At 40.1% G+C, this 23,638-nt stretch overlaps 1 protein-coding gene across 1 annotated transcript; it reads right to left on the bottom strand.

Moving 5' to 3' along the window:
• Nucleotides 1-8,426: 8,426 nt before the first annotated feature.
• Nucleotides 8,427-20,816, bottom strand: kras (v-Ki-ras2 Kirsten rat sarcoma viral oncogene homolog). The gene is made up of 5 exons (XM_074677068.1): nt 20,550-20,816; nt 18,392-18,509; nt 17,238-17,416; nt 16,238-16,397; nt 8,427-10,853 (listed from the first exon to the last, which is right to left on the bottom strand). Exons 2-5 carry the CDS (start codon nt 18,500-18,502, stop codon nt 10,737-10,739), a joined length of 567 nt encoding a protein of 188 aa, XP_074533169.1. The 5' UTR covers nt 18,503-18,509; nt 20,550-20,816; the 3' UTR covers nt 8,427-10,736.
• Between the last annotated feature and the right edge of the window lie 2,822 nt (nt 20,817-23,638).

Below are 23,638 nucleotides of genomic sequence, written 5' to 3'. Positions count from 1 at the left end.
GGGTTAGCTTTCTGCAGCGCTTCTGTCTGTTTTCTGTCCGACAATTAGGCTCCTGTGTCCACCATCACCATAAAATTAGTCATAAAAATATTTTTAGCAGAGAAAAACACAGATCTCTGTGTTTTATCAGTTCTCACAACTAAAGTTTGTCAGCTGGCGAGGTGTTGTCATAAAGACCTAGACGTGCCGTAAATCAATCTGGTCCTGGTCGACCAGAACTGGAAGCTAAGAAGTAGCAATTTAAAATAATATGTAACCAGCAATATTGGCGTTGGTAATCTAATTCTGAAGTATGGATTATGATCTGGTGTACATGTAGAAGGGAGTCTTTTTAAAAAAACACTTTCAAACTCCTCACAGTCCCTTTAAATGTTTCAGTCAAACCTGCCGAAGCAGCCCGACCTCAATGGACGCATTGACTTGAATAGAAGCTTATCTGATCCAGTGCCGAGATGGAGTGGAGCCAGACTGGAGACATATCTGGTGTATTATGCTCACAAGGACCAACTGGTTTGTGAGGAGTAGGCCTCAATCACCAAGGATTACTCAGAGCTCTGCCCCCAAAAGACAAGGAAAGGGGGGTTTGGGAAAAGGAGCAGTAAAGAGACAGCATCTGCAACAAAGTGTTTCTGTCAGAGGGTGAGGGGTTTCTAAAACACTAGTGTGAGAAAAAATAGGATATTTTCAAGCTTTAAAACATGAAAGCTACCGCAGGGATACCAGAGGGACAGTATAAAGCTGGGGGGAAAAAAACCTACAATACTCCCTCTTTAAAAATCAGCTTCTCATCAACAATGGTGCCAAGATATTTATACTGGTGCACAATCTCCACTGCCTGTCCATCAGCCATCACTGGAGTCACTGGAGTGATGGATGATGGATTCTTCCTGAAATGCACTGCCACCATTCTGGACACATTCCTGTTGAAAAAAAAGACAACCTGCAACAGTGAATTAATACGGTCTGAGCATGGCCATGATCAGGTTCATCACTCTCAAGCAGTGACACAATTATGGAATCATATCTAATGATGTGATTGCTCTCATATTCTCTCATTCATGTTTAAAACAAACACAAGCAGGGAGAGGACTCAGCCCAGGAGCAGAAAGAATCAAATCAGAAAAAGTATCATTAACCATCTGTCAAAGAAACAACAACAGAAAAAGGAAGGAAAAGAAATCTGAGTGGATTCAAGATTTTGCACATGAATTAAAGACGTTACAGGAACACTGAGTGCTGTTTTAATCAATACCAAAGAGTAAAATGTTTCTCAGCACAGAACATCGATTTTACTCCCATAGCTGGCTGTATTCATACACTCTAATGACACCCTCTGTGTCACACCCTACACCGTGACAAAGGTCTGTGTACATGGATGTACAGAGTAGGTAGAGGTGTTTAATAGCAGCTATTCATCAATATGTCACAGTTCCCAAATGTGAAAGGTTTCTCCATTCTTCCTGTCCTTTACATCCCCACCACAAACACAACACAGCCTTCTACTGAATGTTTTTCTCTCCTCTTAACTGTTTAATACAACACTAATTTGTATCCATGATTTATTCAGGTGAGAAAATCTGCAGCTTGTAAACAGAAAAGCTGCAGACTGGGAGGATTTTTTGTGAATAAAAAAGAGGAAAAGATTAATCATGCAACAATATAATCATATAAAGATAGAGAAAATTATGTTTTCAACAATAATATTGAGTTTATCTGTTCTCAAAACTGTGGAAAGCACCAACGCTGTTTCCACTGTGAATGCAGCAGGTGGTCACATTAGTATGGGCACAATAAATACTGGAGCTAATGAAGTTACATTTATTTCACGGCTGACAGAGAAGAGTGGATTCAAGCCTTTGGGAAGTTCTTAGGTTGCTGCTTGGCTGTTACTTTGAGCTGAACTTTGAGCTAGCTCATATTTGGCTTAAATTTGTACAACACAGTCAGTGTAACAACATTAATTAAAGCAGCATCGTTGATTACTGCAGAGGGTTTCCAGGATTGCCTTTTGCCTTGTTTTGCCTCTTTTGATTTTAACACACACTGTTCCTCTACGTCCTGCCAGTACACACTGTTACTCTAATAAAACACACTCTGACTACAGACAGAAGCCAGGATCCCTCTGGTACCCATAACAGAAAATAATATTTTTACATCTTATGGAGTTTGTGTCCATGAGGAATAATGTACAGTAACTGGATGGTGTGGACGGGGGGGGGCAGCCACCCCTCTCATGGCCTAAAAGTTGAAAAACACAGAGTAAAGTGCCCCCTTGGGAGTCAAAACACACGCTGTGCCTTTTTTTTTTTTTTTTCTTTTCATCCTTGCCTTTCAAAAAGTCTGTGCTTAGAAGTAAAGATGCTGACTTGAACTGAAATGATTCTTCAGCTTGTCCTCATAGAACTCTTTTTGGTTCCTGTTAGAACCCATTATAAAGGTTCCTCCTGGAATCATTCTATAGGATTCTACCTGGAACCTAACATAAAGTGTTATACCCAGAACCATCCATCTTTGTAACCATGAGTGAGGGGGGCACTCCATAGTTATAAATTCCTGCTGTACCCGGAGCTGTTAGGCTGGGGGCACAGGCTGCCTGTGTTCCACATGGCACGGACTGGCTGCCTGTGCTCCATTGCAGGGGCTGAAAAAGCATACCTCGTTTGATCTTATTACAATTCATTTCAAACATGTCATTTATTTATATTACACTGTATAAAAACCATTAGATACATAGTCTGTGCCACATGTAGCTTAGACAGCAGAACTGTGCCAAGTGGAGCACAGACGGACAGGCATCCATGTCCTGTGGGGCAAACAGCCCTCACACAAAAGTCCAGAGTACAACAGGTATTGGTGTTGATGGCGTTCCTTCCTCACACACGGTTTCAAAACCCCATCACAATGGCAACAACAGTTGCATCTGCCTAACATTTAATTTACATATACTCGTTTTTAGTAATTAAACGGCCAATAAACGGCTTGGGTCTGAATCACTAATTTCACTATAGGCACACACTGTACAGGGGGGTGAACTATTTTCTAACTCAGTAGTTTAGATTGTGAGTTTGTCCAATCAGAGGCCCTGCTTACGTCTGGCAGGTTAGCTGTGGGTACGGAGGCTCAAAGCTGTTTCATTTCTAATATGGCCTCCACCAACAATTAGCTTCATTACTTTGAATCAGGAACGGACGGGTTACGTCACAGAGACGACATCCATTTATAATACAGTTTATGGCACCAGCTGGTTCCACTGCCCCCTGGTGTTACCACAGCTTTAAAGATTCAAGTGTGCGGCAGACAGGGCATAGGGGTCAAAAGCGACTGAGAGACAGACTCACAGATTGTTTATTTGATCTGTTCATTGGATACATAGACAATAAGACAAATAAGGAATGACGTCAGCCTTCTTTTTTCAAGTATCACGCAATCCAATGCAACACCTCCACAGACTACAGTCTGCACTCAACACCTCTCTGACACAAGAACAAGGTAGCACTGATTGCATGGCCATTGTGGTGGATTGCATGAGACTGCAAAGATGTTCATGATAATGTGACCATCTGAGAGGGATTGCAGGCCCTTGATATGCGTGGTAGAATGTTTTTTTTTCTTCTTTTTTTTCTGGGTGAGGAGGAAGGGCTAGTGTGGCTGATTTAATGATTTCTCCCACAGTTAAGTGTATCCATCATGATGTGCCCTTCTGACACGCTGGTCAGCAGCAGCAGGTGGTCTGATGTTGCTGAAGTGTAAGTGGCTTTCAGAATGCAGGATAGCCTGTCAGCCTGCGGCCCTCAGGGGAACAGCTTCACACCATGTCTGGCTGCAGAATGGCCTTACTCACCCACCCTCTCTGTCTCTCTGTGTCTCATTCCCTCTGCGTGTGTGTGTGTGTGTGTGTGTGTGTGTGTGTGTGTGTGTGTGTGTGTGTGTGTGTGTGTGTGTGTGTGTGTGTGTGTGTGTGTGTGTGTGTGTGTGTGTGTGTGTGTGTGTGTGTTTTTGAGCTATAAGTCTAAAGTCGAGAATAGAAGCTCATCTCTCTTGTTTTGTGTGTTAAAGCGGGAGAGGGAGCGGGTGTTGGTGGGTGGGTGTAAATCTCCGTCCAGCCACACGTTGGGATGGGTGTTTGGGGACCGGTTGGAGAGCTGGCTCACAGGCGCTCAGATTGATGAAGTGATGGTGATGGATGAAGGTAATAAAGGCCTGGATGTCCTGTCTGTTGCTGGTGATGAGGCTGGTATGAATCACCCGTCTGGGGCTGCTGAACATGACGCTGCTCAATCCCCAGGCCTTCCTCCCCACTCCTCCACGCCTCCATCTCTCTGTTTCTCTCTGTGCCTGTTGGCTTCCCATCATTATGAAGAGAAAGCTGCCTGGATGTAGCAAAGTATACAGATCTAACAGCATGCCATTACTGTATCAATCTGTGCTGATGCATACTTTGAAAGATATTAAGAAGCTTGTTTATCCGCCTGGAAACACAGCATGCACACAGTTCAAAGCGCCTGCATGCTGTTCATTAATTTTGTGTCCAAACATCACTTGTTGAGTGATTGCGAGGCATGCCAGAAAAAAAAATCCAATCAGCTCAGTCAGCCACTCCTCATGAATAGGGTCATTTGAATAAAGAAGGGCATCAGAAATTGCAGTGTTTGTGTCAACATAACAAGTTAATGATCTCAGATGATAATTGGTGGGTGGATGCTGAGGCTGCTGTGTTGTGGCCCGTGAGGTTCAGCGGCGAGGACCTCCTGTGATAAAAGAAGCAGCATGAGGGCTTTCAAAGTGGCACGACGCTGTAGGCACCACAATTCATCACCCTTTCATGAATATTCATCTGGCTCTCCATCTCCTCCAGGCCTGAGGAAAACATTTCTGTGTTAAGTCTTCTCCTATGTGCCGCGGTTTGAAGACACCTGAACCTTCTGGCCTCTCATTACTGGACTGCACTCTTCCTGCCCCACACTCAGCTGCCTGCCAGCCAAGGGAAGCCGTGCTTCATTAAAATAAAAAGGAAATTCTCTCGCTCTGTGCACTAACAAGGCAGAGGTCAGGCGGTGAGATGATTGTGAATTCGCCCTCCTATGCACGTTCTCGGGAGGGGTCAGAGCTGCTGATTGTGATTGAGCTTGTCCATAGAGTAAGTGTGCAAGGGCTAAACGGGCAGACGGATTATCCAGGCTGGGCAATGTGGTTCCTGAGTGGAACCAGTCTGAGGCTTGTTGATAGCAATTTAGGAACATTTGCTGTGTCTTTTTTCTCCTACTGCCCGTCTCCTTGACAGGAGCCCAGAGTGCCGTGGATTGGTTTCTGGGGCATCTTTTCAGCGCTTTATCAGACCTGCAGGCTTCCCAGCGTTGTCCCCAGATTACAGTTTAGGGAGGGGGCGTTTGACTGACAGGCCTTGGCCTTGGCGGTCCCCTGGGGGAAGGGGAGGGGGATTTGTGATGGCTGCACTGACTCGTACTTCTTTTACAATTTTCTCTAGGCTGGTTTCAGACTGTCAGGCTGAGAGAAAGCTCTCTCTGCATAATTCATTAGATCTTCTCTCTTTTTCACTCTCGGCTTCTATGTGGCAAGCGGTGTAGACCCATTGTTTAAGAAGAAAGAGTAATGGAGCTTGTCACAATATGTTAACAGAGTTTATTGTTCACAGCAACAGTTTGAAACAACTTTACCTCCTCCCAAAGAGGTAATTCTGCAGCTCAGTGTAGAACAATTACGTGGAAAGCAGAAGATCAAATAAGCTATTAGACCAAAACAGCCAGTAACACTTTTAATTTATAATTGGAGAACAACATAAAAAGGATTTATTAATGATCATCTACAAAGTCAATAAACAGCATCAGCTTTTCCCAGGTTGCCTCCGCACCAAGCATTGGTTTGCAGCCAATTATCGCAGCATATGACACATACACAAGCCTGTCCTTTTGAGGCTTGTACACTGTCTCTGGCCATGATGTAGCAGGCATTTATTTCTTAGAAATGCGCAAAGGAAAATATCTCATCTTTGATGCTACATGACATTTCCCTTCATAGAATCTGACTAAACAAGCACATCCTCTAACAACCAATCCTGCACAGAGAAACCAGCGGACCTCTGTCACAATGACAGAAAATCTGAGCTTTAAAGACTTTATATAAACCTGGGCCAATAGAGAGATGTGTGGACCCAAGGAATACTATCAGCTAGATAACATACACAAATATTTTGTTTTGTTTTGTATTTTTTTTACATTGTCTCTGGTTCAGTATGGTTTTGCTCATAAACGACAGAAAGAAGCGGGTAAAATGCAGACAGCCTCAGTCAAAGGTTTTAGTGCCATATTCAATGGTCAGGTAAATTAAAAGAATGAGAAACCAGGCTCATGTTTAAGGAGCAATAAGCCCCGTTATGGTTTCATAATAGACAATTCCAGCCTTAGAGGGTGTTTCATTTTCTTGCCTGTATCATTATCTTTATCTGCTGCTGGTAAATTGCTTTTTTCTCCTTTTTTTGTGATAGCTGCTGTTCAAGACAGATGCTTTAGAAACAAACAGACTGAATATCAAAATTAATCCTTATAAAAAGCAATTTCAATGAATAAGATTCTTGCTTTGCTTGACAGAAGGGTCATAATTTGACTGCAGCCAGCAGTTTATACCACAGGCACTTCAGAAAACAAAAAAAACACACATATCTGCTTTTTTTTTTCTTATGTTTATTTGCATGCAGGAAGTGGAAACTGGAATTTGCACATAAATCTGGAAGTGAGGAGAACTTTTAAGTTTACAGGCTGATATTAGTATTCAGGTGCTGCTTTGCAGAAACACTTTTGGCTTCTCATTCAAAGTTATATATTACCTCTGCATGGAGAATTTTGTGTTGTATTTGAATACTAAACACAACTAAACAAGCTTGAGAAGATTTGGAAACAGAAATAAAACTTTGTCAGTGTTCAGAAAATATTACTGTAAAAGAAGAATAAAACTTTGACTCTAAGAAGTAGAAAATCAAAATGACTCTTAAGCTGGTCATTAACACCTGCAATGAGCAGTGTCAAAGAAAAGTTCCTTTAATGGCACTGTTCACCTGATACCCAACCCTGCAGTTTTACTGACATCGGAGCCAAAATCAGCTGGATCTTTATGGTGTTGATGGAGGGAAGAAGTTAGGGACCTTAGGAACCAATGTTGCAGCAATAAACTGAAAATGTTCCCTGAGTAATTCTGCAGCATCTTCTAAAGATTAAAGGCACAGTTTTACCCTCTGATGCAAGAGCCTGAGGGATGTCAAACCTGTGTTAAGTCTCTGCTCAAGAACATGCTCAGGGAACAAGGTGCCTGAATGAAAACGATAAAGCAATGATGCATAAAATTAAAGTGTTTGCATTTCTGTGAAGTATTTCTTATAACTAATGTTCTATTCAAACTGAGGTGCAATTGTGACTATCTGACTATGAGCTTTATTTTTGTATGATTTATCCGATATTCTAGCCATACCTGCTACATTTCAAGACAAAGCTTGTGTTTCATTTCAGAATATTGGCAAGAAAAAGAACAAGGATGCAATGACTTTGTCAAAAAAATAAAAAATAATAAAAAATACTCTTCGCTAGCTGATGGCATCATAGCCGGTCTGAATACTACAGTATACATTGCATGTTTAAGCCTAACTTGTCTCTCAAATAGCTTTGCTCTCTTGTATTTCTGCTACTGTTGAGATTTCAGCGTTTCAAGCTAAAGCTCCAAAAGCCTAAAGGGTAACCAAAATACAAATTAAAAAAGAAAACATCTAAATGACTCATATATCTTAACTAACCTGAGACTTTCCCTGTCTTTGCAATCTTGTATTTTTATTTCTCAGACAGGAAGAGGAGGAGTGATTCACTGTGATTCATGTAATTCCAAAATAATGCCACTTTTTTCCTAACCAGTGGTGTTACCATAAATTTTAGCTTTTTGTACACATATACATTGATAAGGAATCAGACAGTTTTGGCTCATCTCATGGGTTGACTATAACCTAAAAAAGTGATAAAATATTTGTGCTGATGAAAATTTCCTTTTGTTCTTCTCTTAAACAAGCAGATTTAGGCCTGTTTTTAGTTCTGGGTAAAGGACACAACTTTTAACAGCTGAGTCAGGGCTCACTTTGTGCCAGGGTGTGTGCAGCTGCTGGAAAGCCTGCTTACACTTTGTATTGACCTAAACGTTGGGCCTGCCAGTGAGTGAACAGTGCCATCTGCTGGATATTGAGGGAATGAGCTTCATCTGAAGAAAGAAAAAGAAAGCAGCAACACCTTGCGCCTTTCTGGCATGTTCATTCATTTCCTTACTTTTAGATTCATTATGTTGTTCTCAGCAGCTACCAGAGCAAGCACACATATGACATGATGAACCCATTCAGGTCTTGAGACAACAGACGATGTAAGAAAGACAAAGTGAGCTTCCTCTTTTCTTTGTTCTTTATTACACATTAAATAGGAGTGGTGAGATTCATGGCAAAAAATAGACTCATTTGAGATCAGATCACCACTCTACACCGGCCACAACAGGTGTGCTGTAAAGTGGTCATTCATTCACTTCCCTCGACCTGGACCCAGACACACTCTCTAGTCACATACACAGAGTGGAGGGGACCTCCATTAAAGCAACATTCAATTAGACACACCGACATAATGAAGCACAATTTACAAAATATGCACCTTTCAGTATCACAACTATACAAAGGTTGTTAAAATATGATCCAGGTATAAATGATACATTTCAGAAATCAGCTGTTGGCACGCAAAAAAAGGAAGAGGAACATTTCAAACATTTCAGTAAATCTACTTTTGAGACAATTTTTTTAACAAAGAGGGTTCCATAATCAAAACCGCATTAACAGTTATCATCTACTTCATGAAAAAAAGAGGTAATAATAAAACTGGGTCAAAATTCATTTATCCTCAGAGCAAAAAATGTCATATCTGGATTTTCTGCATCAACAACATTGCTTCCTTAAGACAGCATTTTGTGCATTTTTAAGCACACACAGGATTACGTCAATGTTGTCTCGGGTCTTCCTACTGTCTAAAAGTAGCACCTAATGCAAACATAAAAGGCAAATAAAAAATCCCCTGGGGCACAGCTTGTGAACATGATGGATAAGGTGAAGTATCAGTGAACCCATGGAGGAACAAAACGCTGTTTTTTTAATGTATTCAGATAGTTTTTCTAAAACCAATTTAATGGCAATTACTGCCTCATTTACACACATCAGTTCCAGTTCCATCACCTGGATAAACAAGCTTTGTGAGTGAGAGTGACAAATTAGTTTTTGCTGGACAATCATCTCTGTTAAAAGGCAGCCCACCAAACTATTTCAACACTTTAGGAAGTTAATCTGGAAAAGTCTTTCAAAAGCATACTGAAAGAAAGAATCTGAAAATTTTAAAAACAACCTCTGCGACACCACACCAAGAGAAAGACTACAGAGAGCTGCTTAAAGATGCTCTCTGTTAACCAGTCATAAGCAAACAGTCAAGAGCTCAGAAACTGGGCAGGACGCGACATATGTGGCGAGCTACTGCAGAAGTATTCATTTCAAACAGCATTAATACTAAGCTGATAAAAGGTTGTACGAAATATGATCACCTTTCTCAGGGGGATGTGTTCTTGTATCAACAGGCGATAAAACAGTTATTGTCAGGATGGAGCAAAACCATCCTGCAGTCAAGCCTTGTCATAAAAATATGCCTGAGACATGAGCGGTGTGGTTTAAATAGAGGTTGGGAATACAGTTGTGACTTGGCATCAATCCCTGCTACATTTAATGATTCTAGTTAACACAAAACCTGGCTGCTAGTCCCATTGGGTTATTACAACTACATGTATCATCTGGATTTCTGAATTAGTCATCGATTCATCACAAGAAGCCAATTTCCTCCACACAAAAGCAAGTCCTAATAACTTCCTATAACCCTAAAACAACTATTTTCTTAACTTGGTTCAGAGTTCCTTATTTTTAACTTTACCAGAGGCAGGGTTTTTTTTTTTTGCAACCCATGTCAACTAGGACACAATGCATGCAAAAAGAAAAGACACAAACAAAAGTCTCATGTAGGCAAGAAATCACTCCCCACACAGTACAAAGCATTGACAAATTAATTCAGAGCTAATTAGGGTGTTAACACATCGGGAGAAGAGTAGGAGTTTGCATGCATACTTATATCAGTGACATAACTAAGTAATACCAAGAGGTCATAGAGAGACAGGGACATTACACAGTGGCTGGGACATTTGGATCTCATCTGGCTAAGTGTTGGTCCTTTTCTCTGATCTAAATCAGGATGAGAAGTAGTTCTTTGGCATCCCAAACTTAAAGGATCATGACAGAGTGTTTACAGGTCATGATCTTTTAAGTAGAGGTGGGAAAAAAACAATGAAAAACCTTTTTTTAATTGAATAATTAGTCAAACACGAGCTGTGCTTAGATATTGTCACAGCTTTGTTGTTGCATCAGATTATCCAATCGTCATCATCACCATGGCTGTCGGACCAACACGTGGGAAACTGGCACTGAACTGAAAATAAAGCTTATTGGTGTCCACGTAGCAAACAACAGAAAGGCAGAAAAGTCAGGTCAGGTTTAGTATTCAGTATAGTGGGTACTGAGAAAAAGGCTAATAATTTAGTGTATTGTACAAAATGTATTACTGTAATTGTTCAACATAGTTTTTTTTTTTTCTTAGTCTGTCTGGAAAAGGGGTCAGTATTCACATAAGTGTACACTTTGTCTTGGACTTCTTTTTCTTCTTTTTGCCCTCCTTGCTCATCTTCTCCTTATGCTTCCGGATTTCTCGCACTAATGTATAAAAGGCATCGTCAACGCCCTGGAAAAAGAAGAAAACATAAAGATTGCATTATTATTGATAAAGGCTGTCATAATAACGCCAGAATACCAGCAGTCATTGGGAAAAAAATAAAGATACACACAAACACATTTAAAAAAAAAAAAAACCAGAACCCATTTCAAGAATCCTTGATTCAGGTGAAACTCTAATTAGGACAAGTAAAAACCAGCATGCCTTGACCTTTTCTATCAACTTAACTTTTTAAAAATGTTTGTTCCTTTTTCAATTTTAGGAATGGCATCAATTTCAAACAATTGAGTTAACATTGTTGTCAAAGGCCATTTTCCCTCAGTTTTTCGTGAAATGACATTTTCATGGCATGAATCAGAGTGTAGGTGATTTTATTGGCTGAAGACACCAAAGTTCCCAAACTTTAGGAGGAAATCAGCATGACTGTCAATAGCTACGTTTACATGCAGTCAATATTCAGGTTAAGGTCAATATTCCGGTTTCTGAAAGATTCAGGATAATCTGTTTATATGCGTGAGCAAACCGGGTTATTCCTGTTTACGTGGTATCCCAATCAAAACAGCAATGCACGGACAACATCTAAACGCACGGAGATGGTTGTGACGCAGTGTAGGTCATTTCCGCTTCTTCTGCCAGTATCTATAGCAATAGCAGCAACACAACAACATTGGCAGCACGGCGAAAAATGGACCACCTGGAGCAGGTAGCAGTCGACTTCATTTGCAGATAGTACTACATGTGCTCACAAGACCAAGATTCCTTGCAAACAGAACATGCGCAGAACACAAATTAATGTTCCTTTCGATGGGGATGTCCCAACATGCGTTTACATGACCAATATTCATGTTAGACAAAGAGTAACACAGGAGTGATTTTCACATTTTAAAAAACAGATTACGAGCATATTTTTGTTTTTCAAAGAGGGTTAACGGTGTTTTCATGGCTGTGCGCAACCGGTAAATTGCTAATATTCCGAATATGAAAGGGTTACTGACTGCATGTAAACGTGAGTGATAAGAATTGGCAATAGCTGCATTCATGAGCTGTTTTCATCCCTCTTAATAAAATCAATCTGAACTCCTCTCCTCTGTGTCCCTCATAAAGGAAGTCTGTTATTGTGTGCACACTGCAGGCACAAGTTAACCATTTAAAAAGATTGAACCTCCACTGAGCACTTGGCAAGTACACCTGTTTACTGGTGTTAGTACTGAGGCGACAGTTTAATGAAAATATTCTTCTAACAGTGTTACTCAGCAGAAGGCTCGCCTTCTGTTCAGTCTCTTTAAACCAACAAACAAACTGACTGAAGAGGTTTCCCTGAGAAAGACGCACAAAGCGGAGAGTAGAGGCTCTTCTGAGCAACAAATCAAAAAGGAGTGACACATCTTTCTCAGGTGAGCAGCTTTGCTTTTAGTTACTACGCCAATTGAATCTTCTTCCAAAAACCTTTACTAATTTGAAACTGTTTGTAAAAAGGTTTAAATCCTCCAAACTCATTTTTCCTTTTGTACAGGCCAATTTTTTTTTCCGGTGGTGGTGCTTAAATGAAGCTTTTATATTCTTGCTGAGCTTGTATTCTGATTCCAAGTGAATAAAAGGCTCCATGTGAAGGCAGCTGCTGTTTGTTTATGCTTCACTAAGGTGAGTACCTGAGCACTACAACAGGTTGTATAGTGCCATAAATGTGACAATGATCCTCAGAGTAAAGAGCCTGAGGACAATTCAGGCTGTGACAAAAAGAGCAGGAAAGAAAAGATCTGAGACGTGTGAGCAGAAGAAAAAGCTCCCACAAACACACTTACAGATTGCCTGTTTCTTAGACCACATCCTCATGTGAAACAATCCAGCCCATGATTTGGTCCCAGATTCACAGTAATCTCCTTAAATCACACACATTGCCCCACCAGCCCCCCCAAAAACCTTGTCATATAGATTTCAGCAGATTTAGGAAGTATTCACACTGGTTGTTTTGTCTGAATGAAGACTTGATGCCTTCGAATTATGATATGTAATTTATGACTTTAACTCTTTATTCCTACTCTAAGTATTTTTTTTAAAGAGCAGCAAGGAGATGCTGCAAATTTCTTTTATTTCAAAGCCTCCGTCCTGTTCAAAAGATTTGTTATTGTCTCCATTTTTCCTGATATTTAGAGTGCACTCTCATCATTGGCTTCGGGAAAGGAGGGTAATCAAATCCAAACACAGTCTTAAATTACAGACCCAGTGTGAAAACAGCCTTTGATAATAATCAGCCACGATACACAGTCAATGAAAAAAGAAGAAATCATCAGTGGTGTCAGCTTCCTGTTAGAGCTCCACCCCAAGCCCCCATAGAAACCAGCAGGTTAGGCTCTCAGATCCATAAAGCACCAGCCCTGTGTCTCCTCCACGGTCCCCCAACAACACACACAAAGACGCACGGAGCTGGTTGGCGCATGGCTGCATACACTTACCCCTTTCACATCACAACACACTTTTTAAGCTTGACACAGCGCGGAGTCTTTTCTTCTTTGCTGAGCTTATTGAGCCGGTACAGCCTGATCTCCCGTACCAGAGTGTAAAAGGCATCCTCCACTCTCTGCAGTGTGAGACAGAACTTCCCTCAATGTTGAGGAACACGGGGGGACAAACTGTATGGGTGCATGTGTTACAGCTTACAGATACAATGGAGCAAAGAAAAGCTCAGTTTTAAGGTGAGCCTACCTGTTTGACAAGACTTATCTTCAAAATAAACTCAAACCAATATCCATCCTTATGATAACACCTGGCATTTAACTCCTGTATATGTTCAAAAGGTTGATCATTTTCCTCCTCTCAAAGAGGAGGAGTTGTAGCATAACCAGTAAATTCTAGCCTGACAAGTTAATTTTACTGAAAAAAAACACTGAAAAAACTATTTTCCAAACAGTCATTAAATCACAGCTTACCACAACTTTTTTTAAACATTCTAACCTTTGATGGACCTTGATTCAGTGTCCTTTTGAAGTCATTTAATATTCAAGTTTAACATTTGGTACTACATGTTACTTAAAAATAAATAATTTTATTGATAAAATACCTTAAAAAAGTAAAAACTAAAGAAAAAAGTTTGAACAGGCTATCTTCATCTAAAGAGGTGCAACCACAGTTCCAAAGAAGTTGGGACACACAGTATAAAATGTTTATGAAAAAAAAACTTTGATGGTTGATCATTTGAGTCTTTTTTTCACTGAAAACATTGCAAAGAAAGTCAAACATTGAAACTTAACAGAAAATGCACATTTTAAATTTGATGCCAGCAACAACTTCCCAAAAAGTTGGGATTGGGTCAAAACACTGATAAAGTTGAGTGATGCTGGAGGATCATCTCTGAACTAAAAAGGTTAATTTACAGACAGCCCTGCATTACGAACAGGCATGACTGTAATGGAAATTACAGCCTGGGCTTAGAATCACTTCCATTGTATGAAAGGGTCTGACGCTAAGTGGAAAAGTGTCCTCTGGCATCTATCTATAGCCCCGTTTCCACCAAGCAGTTTGGTTTAGAGCGGTACGATTTGCATTTCCACAGCCAACTGAGCCCCCTCATGGTAGGCGGCGTATAAGCTGGATGTCGATAGCCGCATCAGTTAAATCATAGTATGACGCCATAGCAGTGCGACACAGTGTACCCCGCTAATAAATCCAACAAAGAAGAAAAATGCAACACAGTAAAGGAAGAGCAACGATGGAAGACATCCAGAAATTCACCGTCTTTGTAATTCCCACGTGGCTCTTTCTAACAAAGCACAATCAAGTTTTGTTTCAAAGAAGTCTGTGTGCTGTGCACGGATTCTTTCGACCCATCAACGACTGCAGTGTTGCAGTCTGATCGAATCGGTTTAGTCTGGCACCCCTACAGAAGGGTCCTAAAAAGTGGGACCGCTTGTCTTGGCTATTTGGGGGTCTACCCTGGGATTTGTCAGTGGAACCGCCATAAAATGCGTGCCATGCCGAGGGGAACCGAACTGGATCGCTTGGAGGAAACGGGGCTTTATAAATCTGTAAAGACACAGTTTATGCTGAGCAGCATAAATGGCCCGCATACTCTGCTCTGCTACTCATCCCACAAATGCATGCTCCTTAAAAACGTTGCACCATCCAAAAGGGAAAAAAAAAACAGGCTTTCAAACATTGTAAGATTTAAAGCTAAAAAGCACTGATACAACAAGAAATGATCAACCAAACATTGATTTCTTCACTTTTTGTGATAAATTCAGCTTCTGGAGAAACATGTGGTCGTTCAGACGATTACTTTTTCAGGGAAGACCATGCATATTTCAAGATAATGCCAGACCACCATGTGCATGTACTAGAACAGCATGGTTCTGTAGTTGGAAGACCTCCCTGCAGTCCCAACTGTCACCGAAAACATTTGGTGCATCACAAAACAAATTAAAATTAATGTCCCAACGTTTTTGGAATCTGGGTTTTATTAGTATAGTTTAATTTAGCACCTCCCTGTGTTTGGGCAAGTTTTAATTTACTTAGATTTAGGGAAAACTCCAAGGCTGTGAATGCAAGAGACAGTTGCTCTTCCAAAAGCAGCATCACAGCGCGAGAAACACTCGGGTAGAAAATAAAGAAGGTGAACAGAGCTGTAAGAAATCAATCACCGTGTCATTATTTCCCCTACACCAGAAGGAGTCGTAATTCACCTCAGGTCAGAAAGACCAGGAAAGATGTGTTTACAGATCACTTTGTCAGCCAGACATGAGGCCATGCTCACAACAAACACCATTTTAAACCCCACTGCAAATCTTCCAGCACCCAGTCACAGTAGCCAGGAAGCAGAATCATCCAGCCCGCTGAGTGATTACCGACAGATTGTCCTTTCATGCAAACTCCTCGACACACATTAACTGATTTACAGTGCAGGATCCTCTGAGGATGGCCCTAATGAGGACATAATTTCATATACCCCTGACAGAGTGTCATGCATTGATTCCATTATCACCAATAAATAAAAAATTCAATTAGCCAAAAGAGATTTAATGATGGGCAGCACGTTGCCGGAAACATTTTCTTGCAGCATGATTAAAACCAAAACATTCAAGCCACTAGATGCGACACAAATCAACAGCACCACACAACTCAGGACTGAAACTTCTAGTGCCAGGAATTCAAGACCCAGTAAAGACACTTATCAAAGTAGCCATGAGCTTTTCATTAGTTAACTTGATTTTTCTGAGTGAAATTTGTGGAGAGGCTACTGTGTCCATTAAGCAAACACCCTCGAGACCACATGCAGCTTCTCACTGTCGGCCATGCCCCTCAGACCTGCTGTGAGTACCCGAGTAGCAGTACAGCAGTAAACTGAAAAGTTAAGCTGATTCGAGTATGGAAGGCATTGCCGGCTCTTTCAGAACTCTCACCTGTCTGGTTTTGGCTGAGGTTTCGATAAAGGGAATGCCGTAGCTGCGTGCTAAGTCCTGAGCCTGCTTGGTGTCCACTGTTCGGGACGGGAGGTCACACTTGTTCCCCACCAGCACCATGGGGACATCCTCAGAGTCCTTCACCCGCTTTATCTGTTCTCTGGACACACAAACACAACAGGGATTTCATTCAATTGAATATCAACTCAAACTCTTTAGCTTCTCTCTGAAGTATCAAAAAAACAGCCTTCATCATTGAGACATGAGAAAGTTCCTAACAGGACATTTGCGGAAACAGTTCAGATTTTTTCTGTTTGTAGGATTAGATTGTATTTTACGAAAACACCAGAATATTTCTTTATTAAGCATCAGTGATATGTTGATTAGCTGATGTTTTGATTCTTTTAATCTCAACATGACAACTTTGACCTAGATTTTACCATTTTGAGGTAATTTCAAAGTAAAAAAGGGAGCATATTTGCTCATAAAAAATACTGGCATATATTTTCAAATGACAATAAAAGTCTATTTATCTATCTTATCAGAATTATGTAACATAAATGTCTTATTGCTGATGTCATTTCAGTATCCTAATGTAAAAATGAAATGGAATTCTTCAGTATTTCCTTCCAGCCTGACTGTGTCACTACTTCATGTTTCCCTTGGGGGGCGCCAATGACATCAATCACAAGTCAAGTTTTAATTCCCACACCTGAAAAAAATAATGAAGTTTAATTAAATCGCTGGCCTACAGTTTTTCCCTTTGACTACTAAAATAGCATACCAGCATACCAAAGGGTCATAGCGTAGAAACAAAAAAAAGAGCTTTATAAAAAAGAATCCTTATCAGTTCATATCTTTTCATGAACTGTTGGACATTCGACAGTAAAAAAAACTGACTGTATTAGAAGAGGGGCAACAGATAGTTCTCGACCACAATCAAACCTGGGTTGTGGAGAGTATCTTATCAGTACGGTACACCTGCAACCTCTCAGCTCACCTATAATGGTGGATGTCCTCAAAGGACTTGGTATTGTTGATGGCAAAGACACAGAGGAAGCCCTCCCCTGTCCTCATGTACTGATCCCTCATGGCGCTGTACTCTTCCTGACCTGCAGTGTCCAGGATGTCCAACAGACATGTCTCCCCGTCGATCACGACCTGTTTTCGGTAGGAGTCCTGGAAGTAAAGGGGGGCAGAGAGCGTCAAATTTCTGGGGTTAAGAGCACTGAGTCACCAAATCCAGGTTATGGACAATATAGTTTTATAATTAATGACTTTCTTAATATTTCTTACAAAAAGTGCACCTTGAAAAGTCATGGCATAGAATGCAAAACTTTGAAGACTGTCCATAACCTTAAATCCAGGTTATGGACAATATAGTTTTATAATTAATGACTTTCTTAATATTTCTTACAAAAAGTGCACCTTAAAAAGTCATGGCATAGAATGCAAAACTTTGAAGACTGGGGGACATTCTTGGAAAACAAGTCGTGGCTAAGTTAGAACATTGCAATCAAACATACATTCGCACAACAAATGAAGCATAATGAATTATAATAAAGTAGCATGACAAGAAATTCTTAAAGAACTAAGAGTATTACCCTTGATTTATTAAAGCAGGCTTGTGCTGAGATGATTATGATGAAACTTGTCTCATGAATGCTTTTAATTAATTCCTATACCATTATTACTCCAGTATTATAACTGCATCATACTGCATCACCCAATATCCAGATAAAGTCCTGATTTCCACTCTGATAGAGCTCTTTAGCTTTATTCAAACTGATGGCTGCATTTACTCTGATCAAAAACAAAAAGGAGTCTCCTCCTGTAAGTGCTATTTGCTCAGGTGTTACCCCAAATTTGACTACACTTCTGAGGAGGCTAGACTGGCAACAGCACCACATCCATAGACTCATCTTTTGACTGCGTCACTCCACATAGGTTGTCCCCCTGAGACAGCATGCTGGCAGACATACATGGAAAGTTGTTAAAAACCTGTTTGGTGTCTTTTTAAGACTTAAACCAGAAGAACCTGCTGCAACTCCTTTTTCATGGGAGTTTCACCTTGTACCAAAAATACAAACACAAAAAGAAAAAACATGGACAGACATGGACTTGAGGACAGACATACACAGAAAGTTTCTTTACCTCAATGGTGGGGTCATATTCATCCACAAAATGATTCTGGATGAGTTGAATTGTAAGTGCGCTCTTGCCAACGCCTCCAGCTCCAACCACTACAAGCTTATATTCTGTCATGATTCACCTGCAGGACACAGAAGAAAAAAGGCAATACTCCTTTATTTTCAAAGAAACAGTCGTTTGGCATCATCAATAGCTCACTCAGTGCACCATCAAAGCATTTGAGGAAAATAAAAATAGAAGTGTAGTTTTAATATATCTAATGAAACACTTCTGTAATTTTGTGAACTAACTTAATTTACTACTTTTCATTCTATCTGACAAGATGACACTTACATCAGAGCAGCAGAGTCTGGAGGATTGGCAGCCTGACAAAAATTGTAATTTGTGTCCTAAAAGTCTGAATAATATTCTAATAACTCATCTGAGTGACAAGAATATGAGATTTTATACAATTAGTCTGATGCTTGCTAAAATAACTACAATATTTTGATTTTCACTGAGAAATAAAAGCAATGCTAATGTCTAAAAGATAATGAATATATAGTTGTGTCAGAGACAAGTTTAGCAAATCAAGCCAAATAAAATATGATGTAGAGTTTTCTGATAACAAATAGTTATGTATTGGGGTAAAGGAGAAAAACATAGTTATAAATACCCCGTAATCAAATGTCTAAATTCAGCAGCACACTCAGTGGTGTTTTCTGAGCCGCAGCCACACAACAGAAACTATCCCCAGGCAGAAATCTATGACATTACATTAAGGCTCCAGAACTGACAGACGACTGGGAGGCTCTGTGCTGTCTGACTGCTTTGTGGAGCGGCACCCATCAATAGTGGCAGCTGGCCTTTTCAGTAGTTACAGTACATACTGCTCACAGCTCCACACAGCCTGCAGTCAGGGAGGAGCTCTACTGACTATCATTCCCTTTTCTAGACAAACAGACAACCAGAATGTGGTTTGATAGGTATTTGGCCAACAAAGGTATACTTTAACTGCACTTTTTACAGAGCTCAACTCTAAAATTGCTCGCTGAAATCATCATGTTATACGTCACACCCAACAGACTGTGATTCACACATACTACAGAGTGGCAGTTGTTATACAATAGGGGAAAATATTATCTGTTTGCAGATAAAGAGTAAAGATAATGTCTCAGACAACAATGTAAGCTCTCTAGAACAAGCTTGCAATGACTATGCATACTGGGGCACTAAATTTACCTATGAATGACTAAATGAAGTAAAAGTGAAGGAATCTCACAGAGAGGGGTGTCACTGAGATTTACAGCTTATTATGGTTCAAAAATAAGTGACTTTTAAGCCTCAGTAAAGTTAAAGAACAATGTAATATTTAACATGTAACATGACAGTACAAATTGCTGTGTGAAACTATTGAAGTTGTTTAAATGTTGTTTTTATAGGAGGAGATATTGGATTTTTTTTTTTGCCAAACGTTCACACAATTTGGATGACTTTATGTATCCATCATTTTATTCACTATAGCACAAAAAATAAAGTTAAACACCTCTGAAAATCTACGTTTACCAACTGCCAGAGCAGCACATAACTGTGTTGTCATCTATGTGAGTTAGCTAAGGGTAAAACAGAGTCCATGTACCGCTGTGTCCACGCATGGAAATACAGCTAGAGCTTAAAAATGGGGAGGAATTTGATTTAAATCCACTGCCGTGTAACCGCAGGGTTGCCAGATTGGTTGTGTGAGACCCTCTGAGCACTGTTTAAATAACCAGGCTGCTGTTAGCTTGTAGCTTAGCTCTGGAGGTCGCTCACAACCTCAACCAAAAGCTAACTAACCCCTTTATGCTAACGTAATAGTGAAGTGTAAAAGTATGATTTGACTGCAGCATTGTCCATGACGTGTATTGTAACCAAGTCGATATCATTCATTCAAAGGAGAAAAGGTGCAGTTTTAGGAGCCGCCATTGACAGGCTAGCCCAAAGGTCTGCATTGCAGGGCCAGGCGTTGGGTTCACAATTGGGCGTAGTTTGCACTTTTACCGAAAATAGATATCAACACTAAAATAGAACTGTTCATTGATAACACAATACACATGCTGACATATCTGCTTACTTAGAAATAAAATGCAATATAAAAACCCCAGGGCGTCACACATGTTTGAATCTTATCCATTTGTTTTACCTTTTAGCAAGTGTGGAGTTCCGCGTCCGAAGTAGCGACCAAAGACGTCAAGCTGATAATCCTCTGCTTTCACACGATCTCTGCATTTCCTATTTCACACCGAAGCGCCCGCATGTAAGTCGGTCTGCTGTGTCTCAGAAGCAGGCGGGAATATGCGAATAAGTGGGGAAATTAATCGATTGAACTTTCCATTTGATCCAGCGTCCGGCCTAGCTGTTCAGGTTGGCCTCCTTTACGCGAATATGGGCGGATACCGGGGCGCACTTTACCCAGAAAGCATAGCAGGGGATTTCAAGCTGTTTGAGGCATATTTATCGACATCGTAACGTCATGAGGACAGTAATAAACTCATATTGTCCTGTTTGGGTGTACTTATAGGTGTTTTAATTATTTACTTCAGATGTATTTACTCCTGGGTCAGTCTTCTATAGGCACTCTGCAGCTGTGTGTGTGCAAACATAAGAAGATTTTAACATGAAAGCTCATTGAACGTCAGTCATGTCTACTCATAAGTACATATTTATTTAATTAAAACATTGTGGTCACTATCTAGGTCACATGGTGTCAGATTCAGGACATCTCCTCTGTTTCGTGAGCTCCCGCTGCTGCCTGCTGCAGAGTCAACAAAGCCTAGGGGGCGACTCCACTATATATAGGCTCTAAATATAACCGAGCTGCGCTGCAGGGACGTCATTCCCAAGCAAGGAAATGATTTGGCAATCCCTTGTCAGTTTTCCAAAGCGTTTCCTGGAATAGCTCTTGCGCACTGTTAGCGCATACTGCGAGGACTCGCAATAAAATACTAAAGAAAAAAATTTCCTTTTATGGGTGCTATGAATCCAATGCATTAAACAAGAATAAAGTGCTCATAGTTCACTTGTCCGGCAGAGACACGATTATTTAACACCGATGGTCCGTGTGCGAGACTGTTTTTTTTAATCAGTTAACCCCTCGACTGCTACATGATGTGGACATAAGATTTAACAGCTCAAACAGAATAATTCAGACTAAAAACAGGAACAAATGCAAGGGGAGGAAAAAACAATAAAAATAACAACTTTTTTTTTAACCTCACACAACAGACACACTAGAGGTCACTATTGACTCACTGTCTAGCAGCTCTCAAAACTGTACCCAGCCTGACCTGAGCTGAGGTTATGGTTGATGAGCTCAAATCAAGCCAAAAGACAATTCTATATGTTTCTATCCTGCGTTAATTAAAATTCGGAATTTAGGCCTGACCTATATTTGTTACACATATTTTGGCACTGGCTAATGTAATATTATATACAGGGAGTTGCCATTTTTGAGTCAGAAAATGTTCATTATCGCCATAGAACAGTACATGAAAAGTACTGTTATGAAAGGGCACATGAAAAGTATTGGCCTTCTATTTCAACATTTAGAGAAATGCTCCATAAACCTAGTATGAGTTAAAATATGCACAAAACAACTTACAACTTTGTAGACAAAACAGTAGGGCCTTATGATGTATGAATGTTTGTTCAGTTCAAGTGTCACAATATTAACATTTTGCTTAAATCACTGTTTTACAGATTATATTGCAAAATTATTCTCTGACACATAGAATTTAAAATGTGACTTAAGTTTGACTTTTTTAATCCCAAGAGTCTTCAGATTTCATAATGACTTCTTGGAACAGACTGGTGAAAAAATTCTAGCATCAGTTGAATTTATGATTTCCTGAAGAATTGTGTTCTTAAATTACATTTTACATTAGAATGGCATTATTAACAATGACTAAATAGAAATGGTCTGACCCATGGTCTTTTATAAATCGTGATGACTGAGTGCACTTAAATTTGCTGAGTTCAACCCCCCTGAGTCATGGCAATAAACTCATTTTCCAAGAAAAGGCTGTTTAGACTCATGATTGCATCAGAGGAAGTTTTGTTACATTAGAGAAAACGCCTGTTCAGTCACTAGAGGGCAGTAAACCTCCATTTCCACCAGTCCATCCAGGGTGCCACAACCAAAAGGTTAACCAGCTACTCAGGTGAAATGTGTTGTTGGTTTTGATCAACGACACCATATAGGTGTACAGGCACACCTCAGTAAACTAGAATATTGTGGGGAAAGTGGATTTATTTCAATAGTTTGCAAAACATTTCAAGCATTTCTCTTATGACTTGCAATTCATTAAAACCCGAATTCACTATCTCTTAAAGTTAAAATATTTCATTCAACTAGTAAAAGAATGTTTCTTGTTAGAGAATTTTGGTCCTCTAAAAATTATGTTCATTTATGTACACTCAATACTTGGTTTTGGCTTCTCTTGGCATGAAAACATGCATCAGTGCAGTGGCATTGAGTCGATCAGCCGCTAACTCTGATGAGGTGTTATGGAGGACATGGTTGCTTTGATAGCTGCCTTCAGCTTTTCTGCTGTACTCAGTCTGATGTCTCTCATCTTCGTCTTGACAATACCACATCGATTCTCAATGGAGTTCAGCTGTGATGAGTTTACTGGCCAATAAAGCACAGTAATACTATGATCATCTAACCAGCATTTGGTACTTTAGGCAGTGTGGGCAGGTGCCAAGTCCTACTGGAAAGTAAAACCAGCATCTCAATAAAGTTGTCAGAGGAGGAATCGCGAAGTGCTCTGAAGTTAGTTAGTTAGTTAGTTAGTTAGTTAGTTAGTTAGTTAGTTAGTTAGTTAGTTTGTTTGTTTGTTTGTTTGTTTGTCTGTTTGTTTGTGTGTTGTAGCCAAATCCCATAATACGTCTTTGTGTGTTCTGGCTCTTAATACATATGAATGACTCCAGCCTTAGCCCAGCCCTTGTGAAGTTTCCAAAAAAATTTCTCAAATAGGTTTTGCTTGGTAGTCTTTTCAAGGCTTAATTTATCCCTGTTACTTGTGCATGTGTCACTTTTTCTCTTACATAATTTTTTTAGTAAGTTACAACACTCTACACACAGCCAGCTACTACCTTTTGTGGTCTACCCTCCTTGTGGAGGTTATTACAGGGATGAATGAGTGTATGTACTTTTCCACAATGATCTCCAATTTTAAGTAATTTTTAACCCTATCGTTACTTTATTAATCTATTTATCTATTCGTTTAT

Source organism: Halichoeres trimaculatus, unplaced genomic scaffold (assembly GCF_033239565.1).
Source record: "Halichoeres trimaculatus isolate MK-OKI-2021-1 unplaced genomic scaffold, fHalTri1.1 fHalTri1_scaffold_10, whole genome shotgun sequence".
NCBI classification, from domain to species: domain Eukaryota; kingdom Metazoa; phylum Chordata; class Actinopteri; order Labriformes; family Labridae; genus Halichoeres; species Halichoeres trimaculatus.
The sequence above is the reverse complement of the archived record's forward strand: the minus strand, read 5'-3'. Positions and strand labels throughout refer to the sequence as shown.

What these genes read in the sequence shown, in the direction of transcription:
- kras (XM_074677068.1), bottom strand. Translation starts at nt 18,502, where the DNA reads ATGACAGAATATAAGCTTGTAGTGGTTGGAGCTGGAGGCGTTGGCAAG. An exon ending in AATATGACCCCACCATTGAG is followed by an intron (nt 17,417 to 18,391) that starts GTAAAGAAACTT and finishes CTTTACTTCCAG; the next exon opens with GACTCCTACCGAAAACAGGT. An exon ending in GAGGACATCCACCATTATAG is followed by an intron (nt 16,398 to 17,237) that starts GTGAGCTGAGAG and finishes TTGTGTGTCCAG; the next exon opens with AGAACAGATAAAGCGGGTGA.